General features: G+C 42.2%; 1 protein-coding gene across 1 annotated transcript in view; it reads left to right on the top strand.

Annotated features, from left to right (window-relative positions):
• LOC311046378 (cadherin-2-like) overlaps positions 1 to 26,780 on the top strand; it is a 93,628-nt gene that overhangs the window by 46,900 nt on the left and 19,948 nt on the right. The window contains exons 3-9 of the mRNA XM_084058638.1: positions 8,008 to 8,258; positions 15,536 to 15,703; positions 17,811 to 17,966; positions 20,667 to 20,811; positions 21,732 to 21,904; positions 23,242 to 23,379; positions 24,818 to 25,003. Coding sequence (XP_083914764.1) covers positions 8,008 to 8,258; positions 15,536 to 15,703; positions 17,811 to 17,966; positions 20,667 to 20,811; positions 21,732 to 21,904; positions 23,242 to 23,379; positions 24,818 to 25,003 — 1,217 coding nt within the window. The remainder of the gene's footprint in view (positions 1 to 8,007; positions 8,259 to 15,535; positions 15,704 to 17,810; positions 17,967 to 20,666; positions 20,812 to 21,731; positions 21,905 to 23,241; positions 23,380 to 24,817; positions 25,004 to 26,780) is intronic.

Genomic DNA, 26,780 nt, shown 5'->3' with positions numbered 1-26,780 from the left:
CAGGCAATACACAGAGCCTTTTGTACGCTAATAGGGTGGAGCTTTTGGCTCTGAAGGAAAATGGAGGTGACTCTCACTCTGGGCCTGGCAGGGAGTCGTGTCTGCATACCTTGTTATTGTCCTTTAGAACAGACTAGAGCGATTGTCAGAGAGAGAGGCCTGCTGCACCCTGGTAGAGCTAAAATGGACATGTTGCAACTGCAAGTGGGATAGAAATGCTACATTTAAAAAAAGTAGGGGTGAGAATCTCATTTAGTGAAATGCTTTTATTTTTTTTGTTTCCCCCTAAGGGGCTGGTATGGTATATCAAGGGAGCTTATAAGTCGTTATATCTGAAATTGCACAAGTCAGTTTGGATTTATTGCCACATCAGTGTCTCATGCTGCTGGTGTTTTTCAGTGTATCTGCCAGCAGGGCCGTTTGTGATAAGAGAGGTTGGTATCAAGGCTCTTTATACCTCCCTAATTGAAGCAGCCGTTTCAGGAAGGGGAAAGTGGTTCCACCATCATGCATTAAAACCGAACACTCTGAAGTGCTTGGAGAAGCTAAGAAAATGAACCTCTGTGTGTGTGTGTGTACCGTGCTCATTTCTTTCATGCAAATCCTCACATATTTTTAGGTAGTCGTAAATGCTCGGCGTCCTTTGTGTGTTTGATGTGCAATGCATTAGTAAAACACCTTCAAGGCACCCAATCTGGCCAAAAAAAAGGCAACATCATCATTCCCCAGATCTCAGTTTCACCTTTTTTTTCTGAAGAACCCCCTTTTTTTGCTGACAGATATCTAGAGGATAGATCTGCCTGAGCGTCATCCCAGCGTCTCATGATGACTGAGCACGTTTTAGATGCAGTCCACAATCAGAGTAAAGTAAAGCATCACCTCCAGCTTTGTTTGGTTTATCGTTTTTCACTATGAAGTTAACTAACAACCACTACACTGTAAATTCCTGGGTGTTTTTTTTCCGGGTCCATTTGGTTACATTTGTACACCCTTCAGAGTTAAATTAACACTTAGGATTTGCTGTGTATGTGGCAGGCATAAACGTTTCTGCATTCTGAAGCTGAAAAAAGGGTTTGTTTTGTTTAGCCTAACGTTTGTTTATAAATATTGGAGGAAAATTGCAGTTTTGTGTTACAACCAGGATCCAAAATTTAGGAAAAGCTTATTTTGCACGAAGACAGTCTTACATTAGAATGTCTTACATTTTCAGAATTTACATAAACACGTTCATGTATACCTTATCCATGATTATGGCTTTTATGTTAAATATTCTGAAAGTAAAGAATAGGCTATGGCTAGCGGTGTGATAGTAGTTGTATTCTTCTCAAGTAGAGTTTCTTAAGAGTCTATAGAGAAGGTATTCATTATTTAAAGCTCAAGCACTTACATACAGTAATTATAGGTAAGATGAAGTTATGCTATTTACAGAGTATTACTGTGCTTTTAGCCTTTTGGCAGGTAGAAAGGTATGCCCCTGATGATTATTATTTTGTGTGTGTGTGGGTGGGGTTGTGGGTGTGTGGGTGCTGTTATTTCTTTTTTTCTGAGTTGTCCATGATTTTGCCAATTTTTGAAGAAGTTTAGAATTTCATGTCACTGAAATCTGAACCCGAGGTACCAGAGTGCAACCTCTGCTGAGGTGAAACAGCATCTTATAAACAAACACCAATGCTTGCCAGTTGCCACTGCATGTTCAGTGTGAGCCTATCTGCTCTATATACAGTAGATTGTCTCATCCCCAATGCTAGGATACTCGCAGGACGCACGCAACCACGGTCATGTGTGTTTGTGAATAATGCATTTTGTCAGGGGGTGTCCGTGCATCTCGCCCAATGGAATTGCCTCTGGGGGCACTTGTGCCTGGTCTGCATTTCTCCCCCGCTAGTGATAAAACACCCTTGCTTGGTATTTCTCACCTCTCGGTGACATCACTTTTCCCGGAGATGAATGATGGTAATATCGGGATGATCCCACATGGGAGGGTTCAATCTGGTTACATTTACAGCACATTAGAGGAGAACTCCAGCTTTTTACTCGCTTTATGCACAGTATAGCCGATTGGCAGACGATATAGGCATAAAAGCTGAGACTCTGGAACATTTTATATACTATGTGCAATCACAGACGGACTCTTTATGTGCTTCCACATTCCAAATTAAATGTATTCTCTCTCTCTCTGTGTGTGTGTGTGTGTGTGTGTGTGTGTGTGTGTGTGTGTGTGTGTGTGTGTGTGTGTGTGTGTGTGTGTGTGTGTGTGTGTGTGTGTGTGTGTGTGTGTGTGTGTGTGTGTGTGTGTGTGTGTGTGTGTGTTCACTCTCTTTCACTGTTCGTTTTTGTCTGAGTTAGGGTTATCACGTGGTGAAGCAGACAATAGAGGGGCACTTTGGAGAGGTTAGCTTGGGTTTTTGTGTTGGGCTTGTCAGCCAAAGGGGTGGGGGCTCGCGAGTCCTGTGAATAGGATCGTTGAGTCGGAGGTAATTTTGGGCCCCGGTGCGGGGCATTAGTTGGACTAGCCTATCTGCTGACTGGCCTGTTTTTCTATTTCCCCTCTTTTTTTTCCTCTTTTTTTTTTTAAACTCCCAGCAGCCCCCCCCCCCCCCCCCCCCCACCCCTGCTGCATCGGCGTTTCTGTCCAAACCAAAAGGCCTTTATCTTTGTGTCCATGACGGCATGTCTGATGGTAGGGTGTGGTAGCCAAGATCTTTTTTACCCCCTTTTACTCTGGGGAGCCAATACATCTAGATACCGATACCTTAACCCTTTAAGACCTGAAGCCGATTCTAAATGTCTCCTAAATCTCAACAGTTTAATGAAAAACGTATGTTTCTATATCAGTGGTGCTCAAACTGTTTCATGTCAAGGACCCCCAAAATTACATGTATTTGGCTGCAGACCCCCATCAAAATATTTTGTTCCAGGGACCCCCAGAACCAAAGATTTGAGTTAAAATGTTTCGCTTTAAAACGATATATATTCAAAGATTTGCGCACATTTTCACGAATTTTCAAAAATAGCAGATCTACAAGCTCGTAGCGCGGCACTCGGTGCCGCGCTATGAGCTTGTACTGTATATCTGCTATTTTTGAATAGCCCAAAGTGTAAAATAATGCTTTTTAGCTCAAATCTAAAAATGACACAGTTCCAGGTCTTAATGGGTTAACAGCAGCCAGGTTTTTTAGCAGTGCTGCTATACCATACGCTTGCCACGGCTTTTTTTATAAGCCACTGGAGTGTTGGTGATAAATGAATGGACACATGCTGGACATCCCCATTCATTATCATTGGAAAATAGCGCTGCTTGCCCTGTTGGGAGTTTGTGCTATAGCGATTGCCATGGCGGATGGCTGACTGCTGAAGGGCCTCCCCAGAGGTCTTTCCGATGGCCAAATCCCAGGCATTGCTAAAGAGAGCAGAGGCTCAACAACTCAATACACACTGGGTTTGGGCTGCAAAAAGATCACGGGGGACACATAGCAGTCAAGTATATCCTATGCTATTATTACATGTTTTCACGAAGATGAAGAATACTGCAGGGATATATATATATATATTCTTGAGATACACCCCTGTTCTCATTAACCCCATTAAGACCTGGGACGCATCTGTGTCACTTTTTGATTTGAGCTAAAAAATGCATTATTTTACACTTTGTCTATTCAAAAATAGCAGATTTACAAGCTCGTAGCGTGGCACCGAGTGCCGCGCTACGAGCTTGTAGATCTGCTATTTTTGAAAAATTGTGAAAATGTGTTCAAATCTTTGAATATATATTGTTTTAAAGCGAACATATTTAACTCAAATCTTTGCTTCTGGGGGTCCCTGGGACAAATTATTTTGAGATGGGGGTCCGCGGCCAAATACATTATAATTTTGGGGGTCCTTGACATGAAAAAGTTTGAGAACCACTGATATAGAAACATACGTTTTTCAGAACACTGTTGGGATTTAGGAGACATTTGTAGAATCGGCTTCAGGTCTTAATGAGTTAAACCCATGTGCTTATAACACAACATCTGATCGCATAGGGTGGGTGGCCCCGTTTCGTCTTAATCGCCACCAACACTCAATTCACTATAATTCACATTATAATTGCTGTATAATTTTAACCAACTGTGTGAGTATAGCCTGGAATTTCAACTAGCATGCTTGAATTGTCACTGGCCCAGATTGTATTAGCTTGTTTGCTAATAAAAGTGCATCACAACTACTGTGCTAAACCACTATCTATTGTTGTCCAAGATACAAGCATTATTTTACACTTTGGCTTTTCAAAAAATAGCAGATATACAAGCTCATAGCGCGGCACCGAGTGCCGCGCTACGAGCTTGTAGATCTGCTATTTTTGAAAAATCGTGAAAATGTCATGTAGATATAAAGGTATCTCTCTTCCTCTCTCTCACACACGCACACACACACACACACACACACACACACACACACACACACACACACACACACACACACACATACACACACACAAACCGCATCGAGTCGATGATTTATATGATAATCCAAGCACCTCATTAGGGCGAAGCGCGAATGAGATTTCCTCACCTCTCTCCGTTCGACATTGCAAAAGCTTCACAAATCTATAAACAGCGACCTGCGCTGTATTGTGAGCCGAATAATTTTGACACCCACCTTTACTCTGTATTCTACCCGCTGTCTGAGCATCATTCTGCAGACTTTGGGGGGCTGGCAAAGGTGATTGCTTGGAAGGCTTTGAATTTATAGGCTAGGGTTGGGCTTGAAGGCAACACCTTCAGAGAGTGAAGGTCATTCGTTGGTTTCTGAAGTCAGGCTTTTGTCCTGTTTCAGACGGACAAAGAGAAACTAATTGGCGTGAGGTGGTCTTGAACAAAAGGAGCCCGGGACGAGCTCTCGCTCAATATGAAGCACGTCCCAATGCAGAATGGATTTGACTCTTGCATCTTGTATCTTCATTAAAGACGCTGTTTGTTCTCTCTCAATGCTACACCACCCAAGGTGAAACCCTTGTGTGCTTTTACATCAATATTTAGATGAATGGCAACTCCTCAGGTGAAACAAACCCATATAGAACGCTATATATTCATTTTGTTCCCCCTCTCTCTTTGTGTAGTAGATACACGAGGGCATAATTGTATTTCCATGCATCAGGAGGAAACATTTTTATCGATGTTTCTCTTCTGTCACTGTACTTTCTTTTTGCTGTTCTCAATTTCAATTTGCATAGGAGGAGGCCTTAATGCAGAAGTGTTTTGTTTGGGAATGTGTTTTTTCCACAACTTTTTCACCGCATTTCCATTTCCATTCTAGTTTTATGTTGTGAGGAAGATTAGCCAAACATTTCTGCTGTGTTGCGTTTAGCCACTGTGCCTCCCAGTGCACAATACAAGAAAAAAAAGAGTACACTTTGTCAACGGTGGGGCTAAGACGGTGTCTCAGTAAAACGTTGCCTCCCCTGCTGGTACAGTAAAAGTAATAAAACTAGATTTTTAACCTGGTATCCCTATTTGGACCATGTACGGTAATTGTAGGTTATATATTACATGATTTCAAACATTTTGAAGACTTTGCAAAAATAGCAGATCTACAAAAATATCCGCCAATCGCATTCGATTGACGGACCCAAAACTGGGACCGGTATCGGACCCAAAAAGTCTGGCATCAGCCGGGCTCTATAAAGTCAACAGACAAAGTGTTAAAGCCACTCCTGCCCTCACTGACACATGTGTTATTCTAGTCCTCCTAATCGAGTGTGTGCATCTGTCTGTACGTAATTGTCATCTTAACCATTTAAACCCTGTACTTAGTTCACCGGAGTCCCCCAGGGGTCTATACTAGGCTTCCTCCTTTTTTCCCCCCCTCTACACACTAAATATCTTCACTGAAGATAGCCGATCTACAAGCTCACAATGCTAGCAATGCCATGCTTTGTGAGCTTGTAGATCCGCTGTTTCTACCGAATGTTGCCCCCCCCCAGTATAGGGCAGTGGTGGAAAGTAACTAAGTACATTTACTCAAGTACTGTACTTAAGTACAATTTTGAGGTATCTGTACTTTACTTGAGTATTTCCAATTTCCGTTACTTTTACTTCTACTCCACTACATCTCAGAGGCAAATATTGTACTTTTACTCCACTACAATTATTTGAAAACTTTAGTTACTTTTCAGATATAAATTATGATATTATAAAACATACATTAACCACTTTAGCCTTATTTTATACCTAGGCTATTTGAAAATAGCAGATCTACAAGCTCACAACGCGTCGCATCGCGACGCGTTGTGAGCTTGTAGATCTGCTATTTTCAAATATTTAGTACTTTTACTTTTGGTACTTTAAGTACATTTTGATGCCAATACTTTTGTATTTCTACTCGAGTACATTTTTAATTCTCCACTTTTACTTGTAACAGAGTATTTTTATATTGCAGTATTGGTACTTTTACTTAAGTAAAGAATTTGAGTACTTTTTCCACCACTGCAGTATAGGGACGCTAGGGTTCAATTGAGTTGTGCCTTCTCGAGTTCCTCTCACGCTGTGCAGCCTCAGCACCCATAGGAGCAGCTCGCTCTGGTTTGTGCTCTGACTTCAGACGATGCTCAAAAAAAAAAAAAAAGTCATCGCCGCGTCCTCAAGGTAGCAACGAGAAAGGAAGATTAGGTGCCCTTTTGCTCAAGGCTTTTGTTAAGTAATTCCACGTCTGGTTTAATAATTCACGACGGCTCCGGCAGAGCCTCCTACTGCAGCGATACATCTTAACCCATTAAGACCTGAGGCCGCGTCTAAAAAAAATCTAAATCCTAAAAGAAAATCGGAAAAAAATATAAAAAAATAATTTTCACGTTTTTTCAAAAATAGCAGATCTACAAGCTCATAGCGCGGCACTCGGTGCTGCGCTATGAGCTTGTATATCTGCTATTTTTGAATAGCCAAAGACATCTAAAGTGACACAGAAGCGTTCCAGGTATCAATGGGTTAACGTTCTGATGTCTAGCGGGGAGTAACTTCAGTGTCCTCTGTACGCCGCGGTGCACACTATAAACATGAGGCACCGCTGCATGGGAAGTTTATCCCCTCAAGAGGAACTGCCAACCAAGCTCTTAGCTGCCGAGGGGTGTGTGTGGTCGTGTATTTGTTTATAAAGTGTGTGTGTGTGTGTGTGTGTGTGTGTGTGTGTGTGTGTGTTGCTTTGTCATTCACCTGTAACATGAACTAGTGTTGTGTCATTGCCACTGAGGCAGCCCGTCTTGAGCCACCTGTCTGTGAGAAAGGCAGAGTGTGTGTGTGTGTGTGTGTGTGTGTGTGTGTGTGTGTGTGTGTGTGTGTGTGTGTGTGTGTGTGTGTGTGTGTGTGTGTGTGTGTGTGTGTGTGTGTGTGTGTGTGTGTGTGTGCATGTGTTTGTACATACTGATGAAATAAACATCACACACTTCACCCTCCTGGGAAGCTGAGGATGGGTAGCCATCCACGGAAAGCATCCCTGTTAGTCATCGGGGACAAAGCTAGCGTGCAAAGGCTTGTTTTGAAATGTTTCGAAAAAGAGAAAAAGGCTAGAAGAAAAAGAAAAACTTAATTCTTTTGGATTATTCTTTTCGCTTTTTTTTTTGTGTTTTCTTCTCTTTCGTGTGTTGGCTCTTTTATTCAGACACATTCTAATTGACCGTCAGGTTTTAAATAGAGCTAATGTTTGGGTATTTTAGGTGTTTTTTCTGCCGAAGCCCTTAACGGGGACATCACCCTCCCTCAAGTCTTCTCTTTCCTCCACTGACGCACCTGTTTTTGAGCAATACCTTTGGGGCACAGCTTGAAGTGAATAATGTATGAGTTAGAGGAAGAACCTTTGTGGACTGTACTACACAGACAGTGTGGGAGGAGGCCTTCTGTCTTCTGTCTCTTTGTCTGCCTGCCTGTCAGTCTTCATTCCTCTATCCCTGCTTTTCCATGGTGTTTTTTTTATTTTTTATTATCCCCAGTCTTAAATCTAACGCCCGCAATCTTTCTGTGTTGTTTCTTCCAGCTACGTTTTTTCAGGACTGCGAGCGAACGGAACTCTTCGTGTTCAACTGCACCAGCCCGGCAGCAGCAATCCGGATAGAAGCCTCCGGAACGCTCCTGTCCGGCGTGGCCGTCACGAACCTGAAGCTCTCGGCGCTGCAAGGGTCGCCGTTGGTTCTGACCGCCGCGCCCGCCGCCGCCGTCCACGACAAAGAGGAACAATTCGAGATGCAAATCACGCTGAGATTCCCCGCCTACTCTACCAGCCAACTGGTGGGTTTATACTACCTCCTCCAATCCTCCTTCCAGAAACACATTTGTCTTGTTTGTCTGTCTGGGCTGGCTGGTGTTGCTGTCGTACACAGTCTCTGAATAATCAATTCTTGCCCTCGCATCAAATAACTTGCGCTTATTAGCCCATTAAGACCTGGAACTGTGTCATTTTTTTGATTTGAGCTAAAAAGCATTATTTTACACTTTGGGCTATTCAAAAATAGCAGATATACAAGCTCATAGCGCGGCACCGAGTGCCGCGCTATGAGCTTGTATATCTGCTATTTTTGAAAAATCGTGAAAATGCGTGCAAATCTTCTGAATATATATATTTTTTTAAAGCGAACATTTTTAACTCAAATCTTTGCTTCTGGGGGTCCCTGGAACAAAATATTTTGATGGGGGTCCGCGCCCGAATGCCTATCATTTTGGGGGTCCTTGACATGAAAAAGATTGAGCACCACTGATATAGAAACATACGTTTTTCAAGAATACTGTTGAGATTTAGGAGACATGTAGAATCGGCTTCAGGTCTCAATGGGTTAGGCACACACCACATTCACAGATGACTTGTTCCCTAAACTGTAGCAGGTGTTCCGGGAGACTGGATGGATGCTCGCTAATTAAAACGTAATGTGACAATTTACTAGGAGCACAAACATATACTCAACACGGTCAGTGGGTATAGCGAGAGCAGATGCAAAATGGTTCCTCGTAAAAAAAGATGATTTCAATGAGCCCAGCCCCTCGCGAGCCTGGCGGAGGTTATTGCCTTGTCATCCAAAAAGGGGACACACCCCCCTACTGGTGATTTGGAAGATGGGTAGCATCTGTCTTATAGCTGGAGAGAGTGTCGTTTCAGCCCCGTTCCGTTCCGTTCCGTTCCGCCGGCCCGGTTTTGTGTGCAGTCATCTGCAGTCAGTTAGACTGAACCGTGTTCTCATGTGTCAACATTGTGGTTGGCTGTTAGATGAGAGGAGGGGGGAGGAGACCGAATCGAGCAACGAGTCGCGTCCCGCCCCCCATTGCTATGTAACCAGGAAATGGGAAAAACGGGTCTATCGACTGTTTAGGTGCTTTAACCCGTTGAGACTGGGAACGCAGCACATGTGTCATTTTTTAGATGTCTTTGGCTATTCAAAAACAGCAGATATACAAGCTCATTGCGCGGCACCGAGTGCCGCGCTATGAGCTTGTAGATCTGCTATTTTTGAACATTTGTGGCAAAATCTTGGATTATATCTTTTTTAAATCGAGCAGTTGTAAAATATTTAGTTCCAGGAACCCCCAGAAGGAAAGATTTGAGTTACAAATGTCCGCCAAACAAAATGAAAAAAATGTATTCTTTGCACAACTTTTCATGATTTTTCAAAAATAGCAGATCTACAAGCTCATAGCGCGGCACTCGGTGCCGCGCTATGAGCTTGTAGATCTGCTATTTTTGAACAGCCAAAGAAATCTTAAAAATGACACACAGATGCGTTCCCGGTCTTAAAGGGTTAACTTCGTTGCCAGCGGATTATATCAGCCTGTTCAATTAGATAATATCTGTTGCTTGCCACTTACTGGAATTATGCCATTTGCCCTTCATCCGTCTGCCTCCCACTCTCTATTCTGTGTGGCTGTTTTGCTGTGACATCAGTGAGCCCCTTTATATGGGTATTACAGTAATCACCGCAATGATGATGTTAGATTACGGGCTCTTGGATTCCTTAATGAACATCTCTAAATACAATAACCATGTTTGTTTTTTACAAAGACACACAGTGCTTCGCCTCTTTTCTCCAGTCCCGTACTTCTTCTCGAATGAACAGTGCAAGTGGCCATTTCAAAGTGTGCAGCACCCCCAGATAATCCCATTAAAGGTGAACGTCGTATTTTATGTGGCCACAGATTAAAAGTTAATGCTGACAGTTATGTCTAGTTGCTGTCAGTGCCTGCAGGCGCGGCTGGGGTCTCATGGGCTGAAATTAAACTTTCTTGCATGTGGAATGATTTACCATGCCGTTTCAAAACACCGTCGTTAGCTACTGACACTCATTTACTATAGTGACTCCTGCAGGTATGTGATTTTAATGATACCATTAGTCTCTGTTGACGGTTAGTTTAAAGACAAATGCAGACTTGTCCAAAACAGATAAACATTGCCATGCTACAGCTTTTTTTTCAAATAGAAGCCAAAACCTTCATGCTAGGCTGACGTGTAAATATATCTTGACTGGAAACGAGCATTTATTTACTGTTCCTTCGGCTATTGCGTTGCGTGTCTTTTCCATTAGTCTGTCCCATTTGCCTTGATTTGATTGTAATGAAATCAGGGATTGAGTTTCCCCCCTATCTTGCATGTTTATGAGGTCAGGAGCGGTTATCTCTCTCACAGAAAAATGAATGTCATGAATCATCATGCATCTCTTAACCCATTAAGACCGGGAACGCATCTGTGTCACTTTAGATTTCTTTGGCTATTCAAAAATAGCAGATATACAAGCTCATAGCGCGGCACCGAGTGCCGCGCTATGAGCTTGTAGATCTGCTATTTTTGAAAAATCGTGAAAATTATTTTTTTATATTTTTTTCCGAAAAACTGTTAGGATTTAGATTTTTTTTAGAAGCGGCCTCAGGTCTTAATGGGTTAATCACATCAGCGATTAGATTTTTTTATTAGCGCCATGAATGCCTCGGCCCCAGGGAAATATTTTAATCAATGACAGCTAAACAATAAACTCATTAGCATGGGACTGACCTCCCCCTACTCAAGCTGCTGCTACTGTAAGTTCAACTTCACTGCAGAAGTCCCCTAGGAGCGGTGGGGGAATTTAATGTGAAAGCATAAGAAAGACGCACGTATACAGTACGCAGCAATACCCTGGGCCTGCCACACGCTTTCACCCAACACGTGGGCTCATCATTCAGCATTCTACCACTCTCCTGTCTGAAATAGTCCCCTAGTCCAGGGGTCTAATTTTTTTTAATTAAATTTAAGACCTGAAGCCAATTCTACAATGTCTTCTAAATCCCAACAGTATTCTGAAAAACCTATGTTTCTATATCAGTGGTCAAAGGTTCTCAATCTTTTTCATGTCAAGGACCCTCAAAATTATATGTATTTGTCCGCCGACCCCATCTCAATATGTTGCTCCAGGGACCCCCAGAAGCAAAGATTAAAAATGTTCGCTTTAAATTCACACATTTTCACGATTTTTCAAAAATAGCCAAAGTGTAAAATAATGCTTTTTAGCTGGAATGGAAAAGTGACACAGATGCGTTCCAGGTCTAAATGGGTTAAATTAAATGTTTTACGTTTGTTCGTAGGATTTTAACAGAAGCATTCATTGCGTACATATCCACAACATATAGCGTTGCATTCATTGCCTCATATAGATCCCAATTAAGCAAAAACGGTAACATGACAGGTTTGTTTTTCCTAGTCCAGGGGTCGTTTTTCCCCCCCACTACATAGATCTATTGTATAAAACTCTGTTGCAAATCGTTGAAACCTTTTCCATAGATTTCATAGATGGCTTCATTGACTTTTTTGACAGCACTATCATCAGGGTATTTTCAGACATTTAAACACTCAATACTTAGTTAACTTGACCTTTTGGCTCTATACTTGGTCTGCTCTTTTTTTTTTACCTCTACACCAAATCTCTTTTCTCGAAAATAGGCGATCTACAAGCTCACAACGCGTCGCGCTGCGACGCGTTGTGAGCTTGTAGATCGCCTATTTTCGGCTAATGCTCCCTCCAGAATAGGGATGCTAGGGTTCAAGTGGTTAATGTAAAAACAAGAGAAATATGACACAGTCATATTATAACCAGGTTGCAGGTACATACAGTGGCCGAACACTCTTTAGATCCCATATTCTGAGAGGACATTGAGCCCTCATTGGCTAAATGACCAGCCAATGAGGAAAAAGTCACGCAAAAGGACCAGCCAATGGGGAAAAAGTGACCACTAGCGAGTGTAGATATAGACCAGGTTTGGCAACCTGGTAAAAAGTCACACAAAGATTTGGCGGACTCCGAGGACCCCCTAGGGGTCCCCGGGACCCCCTGTTGAAGAACCACTTGCCCTAGTCAGTAAGATAGAGGTGTTTTTTTGCTAGAGTCTAGAGATGGGTGCAGAGAAGACCTCCAGCACTGCAGAGATAGATAGATGTGTGCTGTGGGGCTGAGCAGCAAAACCAAAGCCACGTCATTCATCATTCCAGACACAGGGTCGCAAATAATTACTGCTCTCACTCGTGCACCGTTTTAATAGGGTAATAGATATCTCTCTGAAGCGTGTGCTCCTTCGCTATCTGTCCGCTCGCCTCTCTCTGCATTTCAAATGTGCGAAAGCAGTATAATCGGATTTCAAACATGATTAGTGGAAGCATCTCCCGACACCTCCACCAAGATCTTATAGGAGGGGGGAGGGGGGGGGGGGCTAGGATGTGGGTCATGTTGGAAAGCGCCAAATTATTAATTAACTTCTGTTTTCCACGCTGAAGTTTCTACTCTAGTTTCTAGCATTTGGCAACAGTACTCAAATGTTTTACGTAAGTAAAAGTATCAATACTGCAATGTATGAAGTACTCCGTTGCAAGTGAAAGTCCGGAATTCAAAATTGACTTGAGTAAAAGTACAAAAGTATTGGTGTCAAAATGTACTTAAAGTACCAAAAGTAAAAGTACTACAATCAATGTTTGAAAATAGCCTAGGTATAAAATAGGGCAAAAGTGGTTAATGTATGTTTTATAATGTAATCATTTATATCTGCAAAGTAACTAGTAACTAAAGTTTTCAAATAATTGTAGTGGAGTAAAAGTACAATATATTTGCCTCTGAGATGTAGTGGAGTAGAAGTTAAAGTACAAAAAATTTGGAAATACTCCAGTAAAGTAAAAAAAAATACCTCAAAATTGTATTTAAGTACAGTACTTGAGTAAATGTATTTAGTTACTTTACTCCACTGGCAACAGCAGCAGGAGGAGGGAAGGAGGGAAAGGCCTTTTCGTAAGGTGTGTCTCTCTTTGCTCAGAGGTGTGTGTGTGTGACGATGCAACCAGAAGAACTACAGCTGTCATTCGGCTGACTCTCTGACAAGCGGTACATATTGTTTTTCTGTTGTCGCTCTGCTTTCTGAGCCCTGTGTGTTGTTTCAAGGTGATTTTAACTTTCACGCTGGCACTGCTTCAGTCCCTCTCTCCGTCTCTGGAGCAGCCCGGGCAATTTGAGCCATCTGGGTGTTTAGTGTCTAGCTTGCAGGTACCATCCTCCTTTGTTTCAAATCTCATTCATTACAGCCAAGGGAGGGTGGCAGATCCATTATCCCATTCAGACCTGGAACGCATCTGTGTCACTTTTTTTATTTGAGCTGAAAAAAAAAAGCATTATTTTACACTTTTGGCTATTCAAAAATAGCAGATATACAAGCTCATAGATCTGCTATTTTTGAAAAATCGTGAAAATGTGTGCAAATCTTTGAATATATATTGTTTTATTTTATTTTTTAAACTTTGTTTATTGGATTTTTCTGCAGCAATATTCAGCATTAAAAAAACATAAGGTACAGAAAAGCTTTTTAAAGCAACCAATAAAATACAACAGTTCAATAGACACATTCAATTATCACCCCAAACATGAAGACATAAATTAAAAACAAAATATATATCCATATATAAACAAACAGACCAAACAAGACAAAAACAAATACAAACAAAACCAGAACAAAAACACCAGTCAAGCAATACATATCTATGTCGAATATATATTGTTTTAAAGCGAACATTTTTAACTCTATTCTTTGCTTCTGGGGGGTCCCTGGAACGAAATATTTTGAGATGGGGGGTCCGTGGCCAAATACATATAATTGTTTAGGGTCCTTGACATGGAAAAGTTTGAGAACCACTGATATAGAAACATAAGTTTTTTTTCAGAATACTGTTGGGATTTAGAAGACATTTGTAGAATGGGCTTCAGGTCCTAATGAGTTATGGAAGCCTGTGTGTCTGTGTGGGCATGTTTTATCAGGACGTTGAGAGGGGGGTCTGCCATTTATAGCAATCTGTTTTTCCGTAGTTTGGGGCGGGGGGGGGGGGGGGGGTAGTTGGGCTGCTACAGTTGTGCCACCAAAGAATTTAATACACTTGCTTAAAGGCATATCATCACGGCCATTACTTGCTGGATTTATTTTTTTAAGCCACAAAAGGAGTCTTTAAAATAATTAATTGTGGAAAGAACACGCATTTAAGATAACTGTTTAATTCCATTGTTTGGCTTTGCAGAAACGGGCAATTTTCCTCCTTTTAGAGCATAAAATCCACGTACTTCAATAGGAATGGCAAATGTTCCGCATTACTCACCAAGCAAGCACTATAACTATACAGGTATAGTTAAAAAACAACAACATTCTGACTCAAGTGGATGGTAGAGTTCACATCACAACTATAAAAACGACAATGTTGAACAATATATTTATCGTTGTAGTGCTTGGTGTGAACGGCCCTTAGACCTGAAGCCGATTCTATAAATGTCTTCTAAATCCCAACAGTATTCTGAAAAAAACGGATGTTTCTACAGCAGTGGTGCTCAAACCTTTTCATGTCAAGGACCCCCAAAATGATATGTATTTGGCCTACGACCCCCATCTCAAAATATGTTGTTCCAGGGACCCCCCCAGAAGCAAAGATTTGAGTTACAAATATTCGCTTAAAAAAAATATATATATATTCAAAGATTTGCACACATTTTCTCGATTTTTCAAAAATAGCAGATCTACAAGCTCATAGCGCGGCACTCGGTGCCGCGCTATGAGCTTGTATATCTGCTATTTTTGAATAGCCAAAGTGTAAAATAATGCTTTTTTAGCTCAAATCAAAAAGGTGACACAGATGCGTTCCAGTTCTTAATGGGTTAAGGGTAGGCAATAATCAATATTCACTGCCATTAATTTATTGTACTTAAGCTCAGGCATTGCATCAGCCTTTCGAAGGTTTCGAAGGCTTGATTCCCACACCTGCCCCCATACCAAACACCTGCCCCCATGCTTCTAGACTAAAGCATCCCACTGACAGGAATATGTTTTTTTTTTTTTTTTTTAACGTTTTGTTTATTCGTTTTTGTTCTTTTACATACTCATAGGTAGTACAGACATTTACTGAAGCAAATAAGCAAATAAACAGAGTATCTCCAAACAGTGAAGAAAGTAATTAACATACTGACAGGAATATGTTGTGTGTGGATCCGATCACTGTCTGTGATTTCTAAAATGATGTCCATTTCCTCTTTCAGGATGATGTTGCTGACCTTGCAGGGACGACGGCCACGGTTTTGAGGGAAATAGCGTTCCCGCCGCGACAGACGAACAGCAAGCTCCAGCGCATGAAGAGAGACTGGGTCATCCCCCCAATCAACGTCCCTGAGAACTCCCGAGGCCCATTCCCACAGGAACTTGTTCGGGTAAGACAAATCTCAGACAAACACACTCATGCTCGCGCCCACATACACACACACACACACACGCACACACACGCGCGCGTACACGTACACACTGCGAGTTACCCTAGCCTCCCCCGCCTCTCCCACACTCCTTCAAACACATTTATACTTCCACGTTCCAACAAAAGTCTCAATATTTACCACCCTTTGCTAAAGGTCAGGACACTTTGCTCGACCATATATGGGCTGTTTATCTTTTCCTTTGAAACACAGAGGAATCTAAAGTGCCCACCGGTGGGCTGTTACCCCCGTTTGTCTGTTGAGATATTATCCCTCCTTTTTTATCATGGCTCAAGGACACACTGGCTGGCTGGCACATCCATTTTGCTAGCATTCCCCTGGTCGCGGCAGGAGGGTGTGGGCGGGCCGACAGAAACACACCAGCAATCCTTCTCATGTCTGTTAACCCTTTAAGACCGGGAACGCATCCGTGTGTCATTTTTAGATTTCTTTGTGCCTATTCAAAAATAGCAGATATACAAGCTCATAGCGCGGCACCGAGTGCCGCGCTATGAGCTTGTAGATCTGCTATTTTTGAAAAATCATGAAAAGTTGTGCAAATATTTGATTTTTTTCCTTTTTTTTTGCTGACATTTGTAACTCAAATCTTTGCTTCTGGGGGTTCCTGGAACTAAATATTTTACAAATGATCGCTTTAAAAAATATATATAATCCAACATTTTGCCACGAATTTTCAGGATTTTTCAAAAAATAGCAGATCTACAAGCTCATATTATATGAGCTTGTATATCTGCTATTTTTTGAATAGCCCCAAAGAAATCTAAAAACGACACACGGATGCTGCGTTCCCGGTCTCAAAGGGTTAAAGAAGTAGATCCCTTCTCGCCATAAGCTGACTTTCCTGACTGACTGCTAAGTCCCGTATATACCATCTGTATGTATTGTGTTTAATCCAGCCGTATTAAGGGGGGGATGTTTCTGGGCTTTAATGGATGATGTGAGGGTGAGGAAATCGCCTGTTTGCTCAGCGTGTTGCTCCAGGATGTGGAGCGTCGGTGTGTCTTAGCTTATACACGGCAAGTGGGATTGACGAGTATAGACCAGACGGAACTGCTTAAGCACAGTATAACACACAGCGAAAAAAAAAAGCCAAACGCTTCCCTTTACCCACACGGTGCGGTGGAAGAAGCTGCCTGGTCCTATTTTATTTTTTTAATCACTTGTGCAGTACCCATTGACAGAGTACTTAGTAGTGATGTGTCGATTCGTTCAAAAGAACTGGTTCTTTGCCGTGAACGCGAACGAGCTCGTTCACTTTCTGAAATTGCTACATTCACACTAGCGTTCATGCTCCCACCGTACTCCCGCGATGGTGTTTTACACTAGAAAATAGTGCTACTGAACGAGAACGTGAAAGAATCCATTTGAACGAATCATTGCCGCGAACATGAACGAAATCGTTCGTTCACTGAAATGACCGTTTTTTCCCACCACTAGTACTTACTAGTGCAGTATTGTTTTTGTTTTGTTTTATTTAACAGGGACAATGCACATTGATCAACATGTCAGTTATTCACGTCCATGTAAATGAGCCAGAGTTAGCCAGAGTTGGCTAATTTTCATCTGTAGTCCCTGGGCAGGCTGTTAAAAAAGTGGTATAGTTATCCATACAAAAAGAGACATCGTCAACAATACAAAACAAGTAGACATAGTACAAAAGACAAAACAAATTTACTCATGATTACAAATTTGGTTAGCTTTTAGCCATCTTTTAAGGTTGAATTTGAAGGTTAGGTAGTTGTTGGTCTGTCTTACTTCGAGGCTCTAACAGAGAAGACTGTTTTACCAGTATCCGTTATCAGAGAGTGCTTTGAGGCCAGACTTTGACATCAGTCATCTATGATGCACCCAGATTGTGCGTCTCCATAATATACTGTACGGGCACAAAGAAATGGACTCAGACAGACAGACAGACAGGCACACAGACAAACAAAGATTCCTGGATTTATAGATGGATAGCAGCACTACTACACTATATATACAGGTCTTACTACTACTGTTGTGTATCCATTATTAATAACGCTCAACTCTTGCCTTGCACACACAGATCCGATCGGACCATGATAAGAACCGCTCCCTGAGGTACAGCGTGACGGGGCCTGGCGCCGACCAGCCCCCCACCGGCATCTTCATCATCAACCCCATCTCTGGAGAGCTGTCCGTCAACAAGCCCCTGGACAGAGAGCACATCTCTAACTTCCACGTGAGTCTACAGTACATACAGACTGTACAATGTGTTTTCATGTTGCTCAGACTTAAACCCTTTAAGGCCTGGAACGCATCTGTGTCATTTTTTGGTTTGAGCTAAATGTTTACACTTACACTTTGGCTATTCAAAAATAGCAGATCTACAAGCTCATAGCGCGGCACCGAGTGCCGCACTATGAGCTTGTAGATCTGCTATTTTTGAAAAATCGGGAAAATGTGTGCAAATCTTTGAATACATATATTTTTAAAGCTAACATTTGTAACTCAAATCTTTGCTTCTGGGGGGTCACTGGAACAACATATTTTGAGATGGGGGTCCGCGGCCATATACATGTACATTTTGGGGTCCTTGACATGAAAAAGTTTGAGAACCACTGATACAGAAAAGTTTTTTCTAAAAACTGTTAGGATTTAGAAGACATTTTGTAGAATCGGAACCTCAGGTCTTAATGACCTACTTCGTCATACTAGAGTAGATAAAATAGTCGATTGCACTTGTGAGCTTGTAGATCTGCTATTTTAGCTATTTCTGGAAATCTTCGTTCCATTTCCTGAAAAAGGAACAGTTTTGGACATACAAGGTTTCCACCCGACGGTAGTGTTGATTTTGACAGCAAATTTTGATTTAGTTTTAGTCATAGTCTTTTGAATAAAATTCCATTTAGTTTTAGTCATATTTTAGTCATCTGAAGTGTTTTAGTTTTTGTCTAGTTTCGTCGACTAAATATCATAAGGTTATAGTCGACTAAATCTACAGTTGATTCAGTCGACTAAAATGTATTTTGGCCTCGATGGCGTCGTAATGGCTGATTTTACACTTGGTTACATGCTGAAAATAGCAGATCTATTAGATCTGCTATTTTCAGAGCGCAACATCCGAGCGCAACCAAACATAAAATGACTTGAAATTGTCCGTATATTTAGTCTTAGTTTGAGTCATCATAGCTTAGTTTTTATTTGTTATTTATTTAGTTTTTAGTCAGTGAAAAAAGGTAGTCGACGAACATTTTTCGTCATAGTTTTAGTCAACGAAATCAACACTGCCCGACGGCAACAAAATGAACACTCAGGGTTTTGCAGTGTAACCAACGTCCAAGAAAAGCTCTTCTGTGCCTTTCTGAGCCAAAGCGTTGCACTGCAACAATCTCTTTGTGAATGTTTTCCCAAGCCTGCTTTATCTCGTGGTATGGTATGTGTTCTTGCTGGGTGGGGATTGTGCATTCCAGTCTGGCCGGTTGGCCTTTGCTCAAGGACCCCTCGTAGCCCAAACAGCCCCCACATACTGCTCCATGGAGGCACGGGGTGTGTGCCGTTGGTCCTTGAAGAAATCTGACTTATCCGTCTGAGAATTTAACCCATTGAGACCTGAAGCCGATTCTGCATGTCTTCTTAATCCCAACAGTTTTCTGAAAAACGTATGTTTCTATATCAGTGGTTCTCAAACCTTTTCATGTTAAGGACCCCCAAAATGATGTGTATTTGGCCGCGGACCCCCATCAAAATATGTTGTTCCAGGGACCCCCAGAACCAAAGATTTGAGTTAAAAATGTTCGCTTTAAAAATATATATAATCAAAGATATGCACTCATTTTCACGATTTTTCAAAAATAGCAGATCTACAAGCTCATAGCGCGGCACTCGGTGCCGCGCTATGAGCTTGTATATCTGCTGTTTTGAATAGCCCAAAGTGCAACATAATGCTTTTTAGCTCAAATCTAAAAATGACACAGTTCCAGGTCTTAATGGGTTAAAGGAGTCTTTGTCTTTGACAAATGGCTATGAAGTTATTTGGCATAAAAAGCTACTTTACTGTGATAAGGCCACGGAAGATATAGATTCTCAGCTCCAGTGTCTGTTTGAATTAAAAGGAAACTTTAGAATACAACTAAGGCTTTTTGTGTTGGTTGATGGGTTTCATTCTTATAGCAGTACTTTTGTGTGTGTGTGTGTGTGGATTAAAGTTCTCAGTCGCCATGACTCATTTGGATCCCATAGAAGCCAGCATGTCTTCTATGGAAGCATGTTGCGCAGCGAAAATAGCCTATTCTACGAGCTCTCCATGCGTCACTTGTAGACGGGCTATTTCTGGTTATTATTGTAAGATTAGAGCATTTGAAGTGGTCAAACTAGCAATATGTTCAGAAGCATCTTCCATAAGGTCTTAAGAGTCTCGGATATTTCATTTAAAAACAAAGGTTAAAAGCCTCAATCTGTGATTTCTTCACCTGATTGGCAGTATGTAGAAGAACAGCAGGAACAATGTTACTAAAGCATCATCATTTTACATATTGCGTTAACCCATTGATACCTGGAACGCATCTGTGTCACTTTAGATGTCTTTGGCTATTCAAAAATAGCAGACATACAAGCTCATAGCGCGGCACCGAGTGCCGCACTATGAGCGTGTAGATCTGCTATTTTTGAAAAATCGTGAAAATTATTTTTTAAATATTTTTTTCCGATTTTTTTTTTTTAGGATTTTGAAAATGTTTAGAAGCGGCCTCAGGTTTTAATGGGTTAATTGTTTTGGAATCGGCTTTCATAAGCCCTTTCAGGGCTCCTTTCACAACAATGTTTCACAAGTCGCACATTAGGCCATACAAACATTTTCAGTCGTGATATTTTATGTTGCTTTCATCCATGTGTACTGTATGTACTATTTGTTTATTTATGTTTTATATATCCATTTTCCCAGCTGAGAGCTCACGCGGTCGACCTCAACGGCAACCAAGTGGAGAATCCTATCGACATCGTGATCAACGTGATCGACATGAACGACAACAGGCCAGAGTTCATTCATCAGATCTGGAACGGCACCGTCCCTGAAGGTTCCAAGCCAGGTAAGGCCCCAGACCAGACCAGACCAGACCAGACCAGACCAGACCAGGCCAGGCCAGGCCAACCTCCAGCTCTGCTCCAATAGGCTCTATGCACAGCAGCCATTTTGGAGAAAAATTGGGCCTCTTCTTACTTCCTTCACAGGTGTTACCAATGATACTAATGAAGGCTCTGTTCCATTCTGGTCAAACAGAGTCAGGGTGCTGATATTGTGCATGTTGGCTCACTAGAAATACTAGTGGGTCTCAAAGTGTGGTCCAAGGACCCTCATGGTTCCTTGAGAGGGTGTAACTCTGAGAGTGTACAAATGGAACCAAATGGACCCGGGAGGGTCCATTTGGTTCCATTTGTACACTCTCAGAGTTATGGGGGTCCTTGAAATTAAAAGGTTTGAGAACCACTGTGCTACACGAAATGGAACAGAGCCTTAATTAGTATCATTGGTAACACCTGTGAAGGAAGTAAGGAAGGGGCCCAATTCATTCCCAATATGGCTGCTGTGCATAGAGCCTATTGTACTGTAGTCTGGAGCAATCCAGCTCTACTTTCCGTTTCCACTATTAACAGATCAAACGGCGCCACGATGGCACTCGTGGGGCGGCTGCTTTGTTAAGTCGGCTGCTGTTAAGTATTGACGTGATCTATGCATTTGGTAACCTCATGAGAAGTACTCTGGCAGCGTGTAATACGAAAGGTTTTAAATATCTGGAGACTCACTCACTGCAGCACCATTCCAATTCTAATGCCTTCTTCATTGCCAACCCATAGTGCATTAAGCGGAGCTAAATTTGATACAGTACTTGATTGAGAGACAAAAGGCTGTGTGTGTGCAACGTGCGTGTCTGTCTGTCTGTCTGTCTGTCTGTCTGTCTGTCTGTCCGTCCGTCTATTTACATGTCATTTGTGTCATTCTTTCCTTCAGGGACGTTCGTTATGACCGTGACGTCCGTTGACAAAGACGACCCTAAAACGGCCAATGGAATGCTGCGTTACAAGATCCTGTCCCAGAACCCTGAGAGCCCAACCTCTAATATGTTCACCATCAACAACAAGACGGGAGGCATCATTACAGTGGCAGCAGGCCTGGACAGAGAGGTTGGTTTCTCTCTCTCTCTCTCTGTCTGTCTTTCTCTCTCTGTCTTTCTCTCTCTCTCTCATCATTAAAACGATGGGCTTCAGAGTTCTCAGAGCACGGCCTCTCATTAGCACGGCCCTCCATGAACATGAATTCATTTTCTCTTTGGTTATTCATAAAAACGAGAAGTACAAATAGCCACATACTTATTTGCTACTACATGGTGGCAACTTGCATCGTTGAGCATTTAACCCATTAAGACTTGAGGCCGATAAAAAAAAAACGTTTTCTAAATCCTAACGCTTTAAAAAATATATATATATTCAAAGATTTTCACACATTTTCACGATTTTACAAAAATAGCAGATCTACAAGCTCGTAGCGCGGCACTCGGTGCCGCGCTACGAGCTTGTAGATCTGCTATTTTTGAATAGCCTAAAGAAATCTAAAAGTGACACAGATGCGTTCCAGGTCTTAATGACTTAAATGTTAAATGTCTAAATGCATTTAAATCTTTCACAGCCCTGTCTTTATTTTGTTCTCTTTCTCCTTTACTATAAACTCTCATTTAATTGGATGGCACAGCTGTGTGGGATGGGGAGGGAGGGGGAAGAAAATACCAAGAGGCAAATAAATATATAAAGCGAGAGAGAGAGAGCCAGTTGGTGTAATTCTGGTGAGAGCAATCTGGCTAGGTGGCTGTTCAATCACGTCCGCCCTGGGGCCGCTGTTAGATGTCCGGCAGTTGCCACCGTGAAAGTAATTTGCCCAGTTCTCATTACCTCGCAACTGGTCCGTCACCTGAGTGCCTTTTAATGTGAAAGGAGTCATTTGTTACCTCCCGGATCCCCCCCATCATGCCTCATGATGTTCCACACAGAGCAAGAGGTGTCTCTTTCACACGTGGCAATCATATAACGCCTCGATCCTCCTCCTGGAGGGAATAAATGGGGAAAAGCTGGCATTAGTCAACGCAATTAGTTCGGCGAGCAAATTCTGTATCGCGAATTGAAAGCTGTACATTGATAGACATTGTTTTTTTTTTCGTGTTTTTGTTTTTCCCCAGAGACAGGACCAGGGTTGCCAGATATGCTTATTTTAATTCCCCCGCAATATTTTATTTGAAAATAGCTGATCTACAAGCTCACAACGCGTCGCAGTAGATCTGCTATTTTCAAATAGCTGATATATATGTTAAAGTGGCCCATAGTCGCTTCTTTTCGGCTGATTTTCCTACACCTGGTTGCTTGTTACTCTCACAGAATCTGGCAACACTGGACAGGACTAATGTTATCAGATATTTGGAAATGTGTGTTTTAAACGTTTTTTGGCTGTTTTCTTCTCTTCTCTCCTGCAGAAAGTGCCTCAGTACACGCTGATCATCCAGGCCACCGACATGGAAGGCAACCCCATGTACGGGCTCTCCAACACCGCCACCGCAGTCATCAAAGTCACCGACGTCAACGACAACCCCCCAGAGTTCACCGTCGACACGGTAAGAATGACACTCATATCTTTTTTTCTTTACATTTTTTATCCCACGATTTTGTAACCCATTTTTTTCACCCAGTGCCAATTCTCTAAGTAATCCTGGGCGCTACACTCCCTCTGCCAGCCTAGGGAGAGCCTAGAGCCGAGCTCATGCCGCCTTCAATGCATGAGAGCTAGCAGGCCGCTTCTTATCACCCGACAGGGGGGAAGTTCCCTGGTTAGACGTAGCGTGTGGAAGGAACACGTTACTCCAACCAGTTCCTTTCCCCTCCATCAGGCGCCCCAGCTGACCAGGGGGAGGCAGTATAGAGACCAGGATTACTGCATGTTTTTTGTGAGGGTACCTACCCTAGGAGACACGGGGAGAACATGCAAACTCCACATAGAAAGGCAGAATGCCACTCATATCTAATGCCAGATTTATACTTAATCTTACAACGGTGTCCCGTGCTGAAAATATGTGTATTGTTTTGATACCAAAAAAGTGCTCACCAACAATTTTTGTATTGTTTATTCGTCTCACCCCCGGGTTTTATTAATACAGTATAAATCAGGCTTGAGGCCTTGACACAGCACCCGAAAAGCCTCCCCACCTTTCCTCCCTATAATGTGGCTACACACACACACTCAGCCAACACTCGCACATTCACTTCTGCTTGCCTAGCATGTTTGGAGCAACGTCAACATCCCAGCAGCCAGCCAGCCAGCCATGCGTACGCTGTTATAAACCCCCCCGCTTCCAAATGTTGACACATGCAAGCACCGCCATGGCAAGCTAGCGCCGCCGTGCATCAGAGTGAATGAGGCACTTATGGCGGTTGTGAATAACTGAAATGTCTAACCCGTTCCATACGGGAAACGCATCTGTGTGTGTCGTTTTAGATTTCTTTGGCTATTCAAAAATAGCAGATCTGCAAGCTCGTAGCGCGGCACCTTTTTTTTTGAAAAAAATCTTGAAAATGTGTGCATCTTTGAATTATATATAGTTTTTTAAAGCGAACATTTGTCAAATATTTTGTTCCAGGGACCCTCCAGAAGCAAAGATTTGAGTATGTTCGCTTTAAAAATGTATATATTCAAAGATTTGAACAAAATGTTCAGGCCTTTTCAGAGTGCCTCGCTATGAGCTTGTATATCTGCTATTTTTGAATAGCCAAAGTGTAAAATAATGCTTTTTTTTAGCTCAAATAAAAAAATGGACACAGATGCCTTCCCGGTCTTAACGGGCTAATGCAATTGTTGTGCCATCAGTGCTAGGGAGCGTGTGAGATGATCATGATGACATGATAAGTCGCTGTAGATATCTATTTACCTGGAATGGGTCCTTGGCGGTGGAGGCCTCCGTATAGCAGGTCTCTCTGTGTACTTTCTGCTTGCCCCAGCAGTATCACTAACAGCTCACTGTTGACTCCCGCCTCATGCTTTATTCATATCGCACACAGTTCTTCGGCGAGGTACCAGAGAACCGGGTGAATGTCATCGTGGCCAACCTGACGGTGACTGACAAAGACCAGCCCAACACGCAGGCCTGGAACACCGTCTACAAAATCTCCGGCGGCGACCCCACCGGCAGGTTCTCCGTGCCCACTGATCCCACCTCTAACGAGGGCCTGGTAACCGTGGTCAAGGTAAGAGACCGTCTGTCCACAAAAACCACTACGCCTCTCCTCTCGTCTCCCCAGAGAGATTCAGTTCACCTTGAATGCATGAGATCCTAGATGAATTGTTTATAATGCTGCTTAGTGCAGCACACACTGCATACTGGAGTGAGCCGTGGTGCAGGTCAGGTTATGTGTGAATGAATATAAATGGAAAATAAATAAATGTTTTAAGACATACATACATACATACATACATAGATACATACATAGATATCTTTCTTTTCTGCGGTAGTGGACGCAGCAAAATGTTAATTTCACTCCTAATCGGTCCATTTTTATGCTCACAAGTTAAAGGTTCTATGACATTCATTTTTTTTTTAAATGTTTTTTGGGGGGTTTTATGACCTCAATTACACCCAAAAAATCTGAACTTTGAACATTCAGTGGATTTTCTGTGGTCTGTTTTTTTTTGAATAATTAGGCTGAAAAGTAATCTGAGTTTGGCCCTTCGACAGTGAGGTCACTGTCGGTTAATCCCGCCCACTCTCCTCCTCGCCCCTCCCCTCCCCTATCCTTTCCTTTGGGGGGGCGGAGCAGAGGCGATGATTGACAGGCAAAATCCCTCACCAGCGACACCCGCAGGCAAAGATTTATTTTTTCATTGCAGTTGAAAAGGCTTTAGAAATGTGAGAGAAAAACACCTGCCATGGATCAATGGAGTGGAATTTTTTGTTAAAACTTTCTATACACGTTTGAAGGACCATGACAAATACTTTTAATGTGTGGTAAAACTGAACGTCATGAAACCTAACACTGAGGATTTTGCTGTGCAGTGGTGGGTCCAAGGAATTTCTTCTTTTTGGAAATACCTGAGTGAAACTATAGCATCTTTCTGCCGAGACCTGGTATTTTACAAATTGAATCTAAATTCCATCAACAAACAGCCTGGTAGAGAACATTACATTCATTCTCATGAAAAAGAAAAGTTATAAAACTTTTGCTGCACTCAAGGCATACAGCGCGAGTCACCAGGATGCTCAGAGTCAGCGTTGCCAGATTCTGTGAGAGAAACAAGCAACCAGGTCTAGGAAAACCAGCCCAAAAGAAGCGACTATGGGCCCACATGAGCACATTAACATATACATCAGCTATTTGAAAATAGCAGATCTACAAGCTCACAACGCGTCGCATCGCGACGCGTTGTGAGCTTGTAGATCTGCTATTTTCAAATAAAATCTTGCGGGGAAATTATAATAAGCAGATCTGGCAACCCTGGTCACTGGGGGTTGATCTCCATCCAAGGAATTTCTTCTTTTTGGAAATACCTGAGTGAAACTGTAGCATCCGAGACCTGGTATTTACAAATTGAATCTAAATTCCATCAACAAACAGCCTTGTAGAGAACATTACATTCATTCTCATGAAAAAAAAAGTTATAAAACTTTTGCTGCACTCAAGGCATACAGTACGAGTCACCAGGATGCTCAAGAGTGCAAATGCTTTGCAGGTTTTTGCACTCAAAAAAGATTACCACCAAAGCCAAAAGGCATTTAGATGACAAGAGTACACAGACGTTCCAGCCTGTAGCTATCATCAGTGTTGTCAGTATATACACTGATGTATGCTGATGATGGCTACAGGGTGGAACCTTCCATTCACTGTCGTTGAGAGGGGGAGCGATGAGAGAGGCACACGAGGAATTCATAAGAGTAGGGTTAACCCTTTAAGACCTGAAGCCGATTCTACACGTCTCCTGAATCCCAACAGTTTTCTGAAAAACGTATGTTTCTATATCAGTGGTGCT

Source organism: Gymnoscopelus microlampas, assembly GCF_963454915.1.
Source record: "Gymnoscopelus microlampas genome assembly, chromosome: 5".
Taxonomy (NCBI): Eukaryota; Metazoa; Chordata; class Actinopteri; order Myctophiformes; family Myctophidae; genus Gymnoscopelus; species Gymnoscopelus microlampas.
This window is presented reverse-complemented; position numbering and strand designations above follow the sequence as displayed.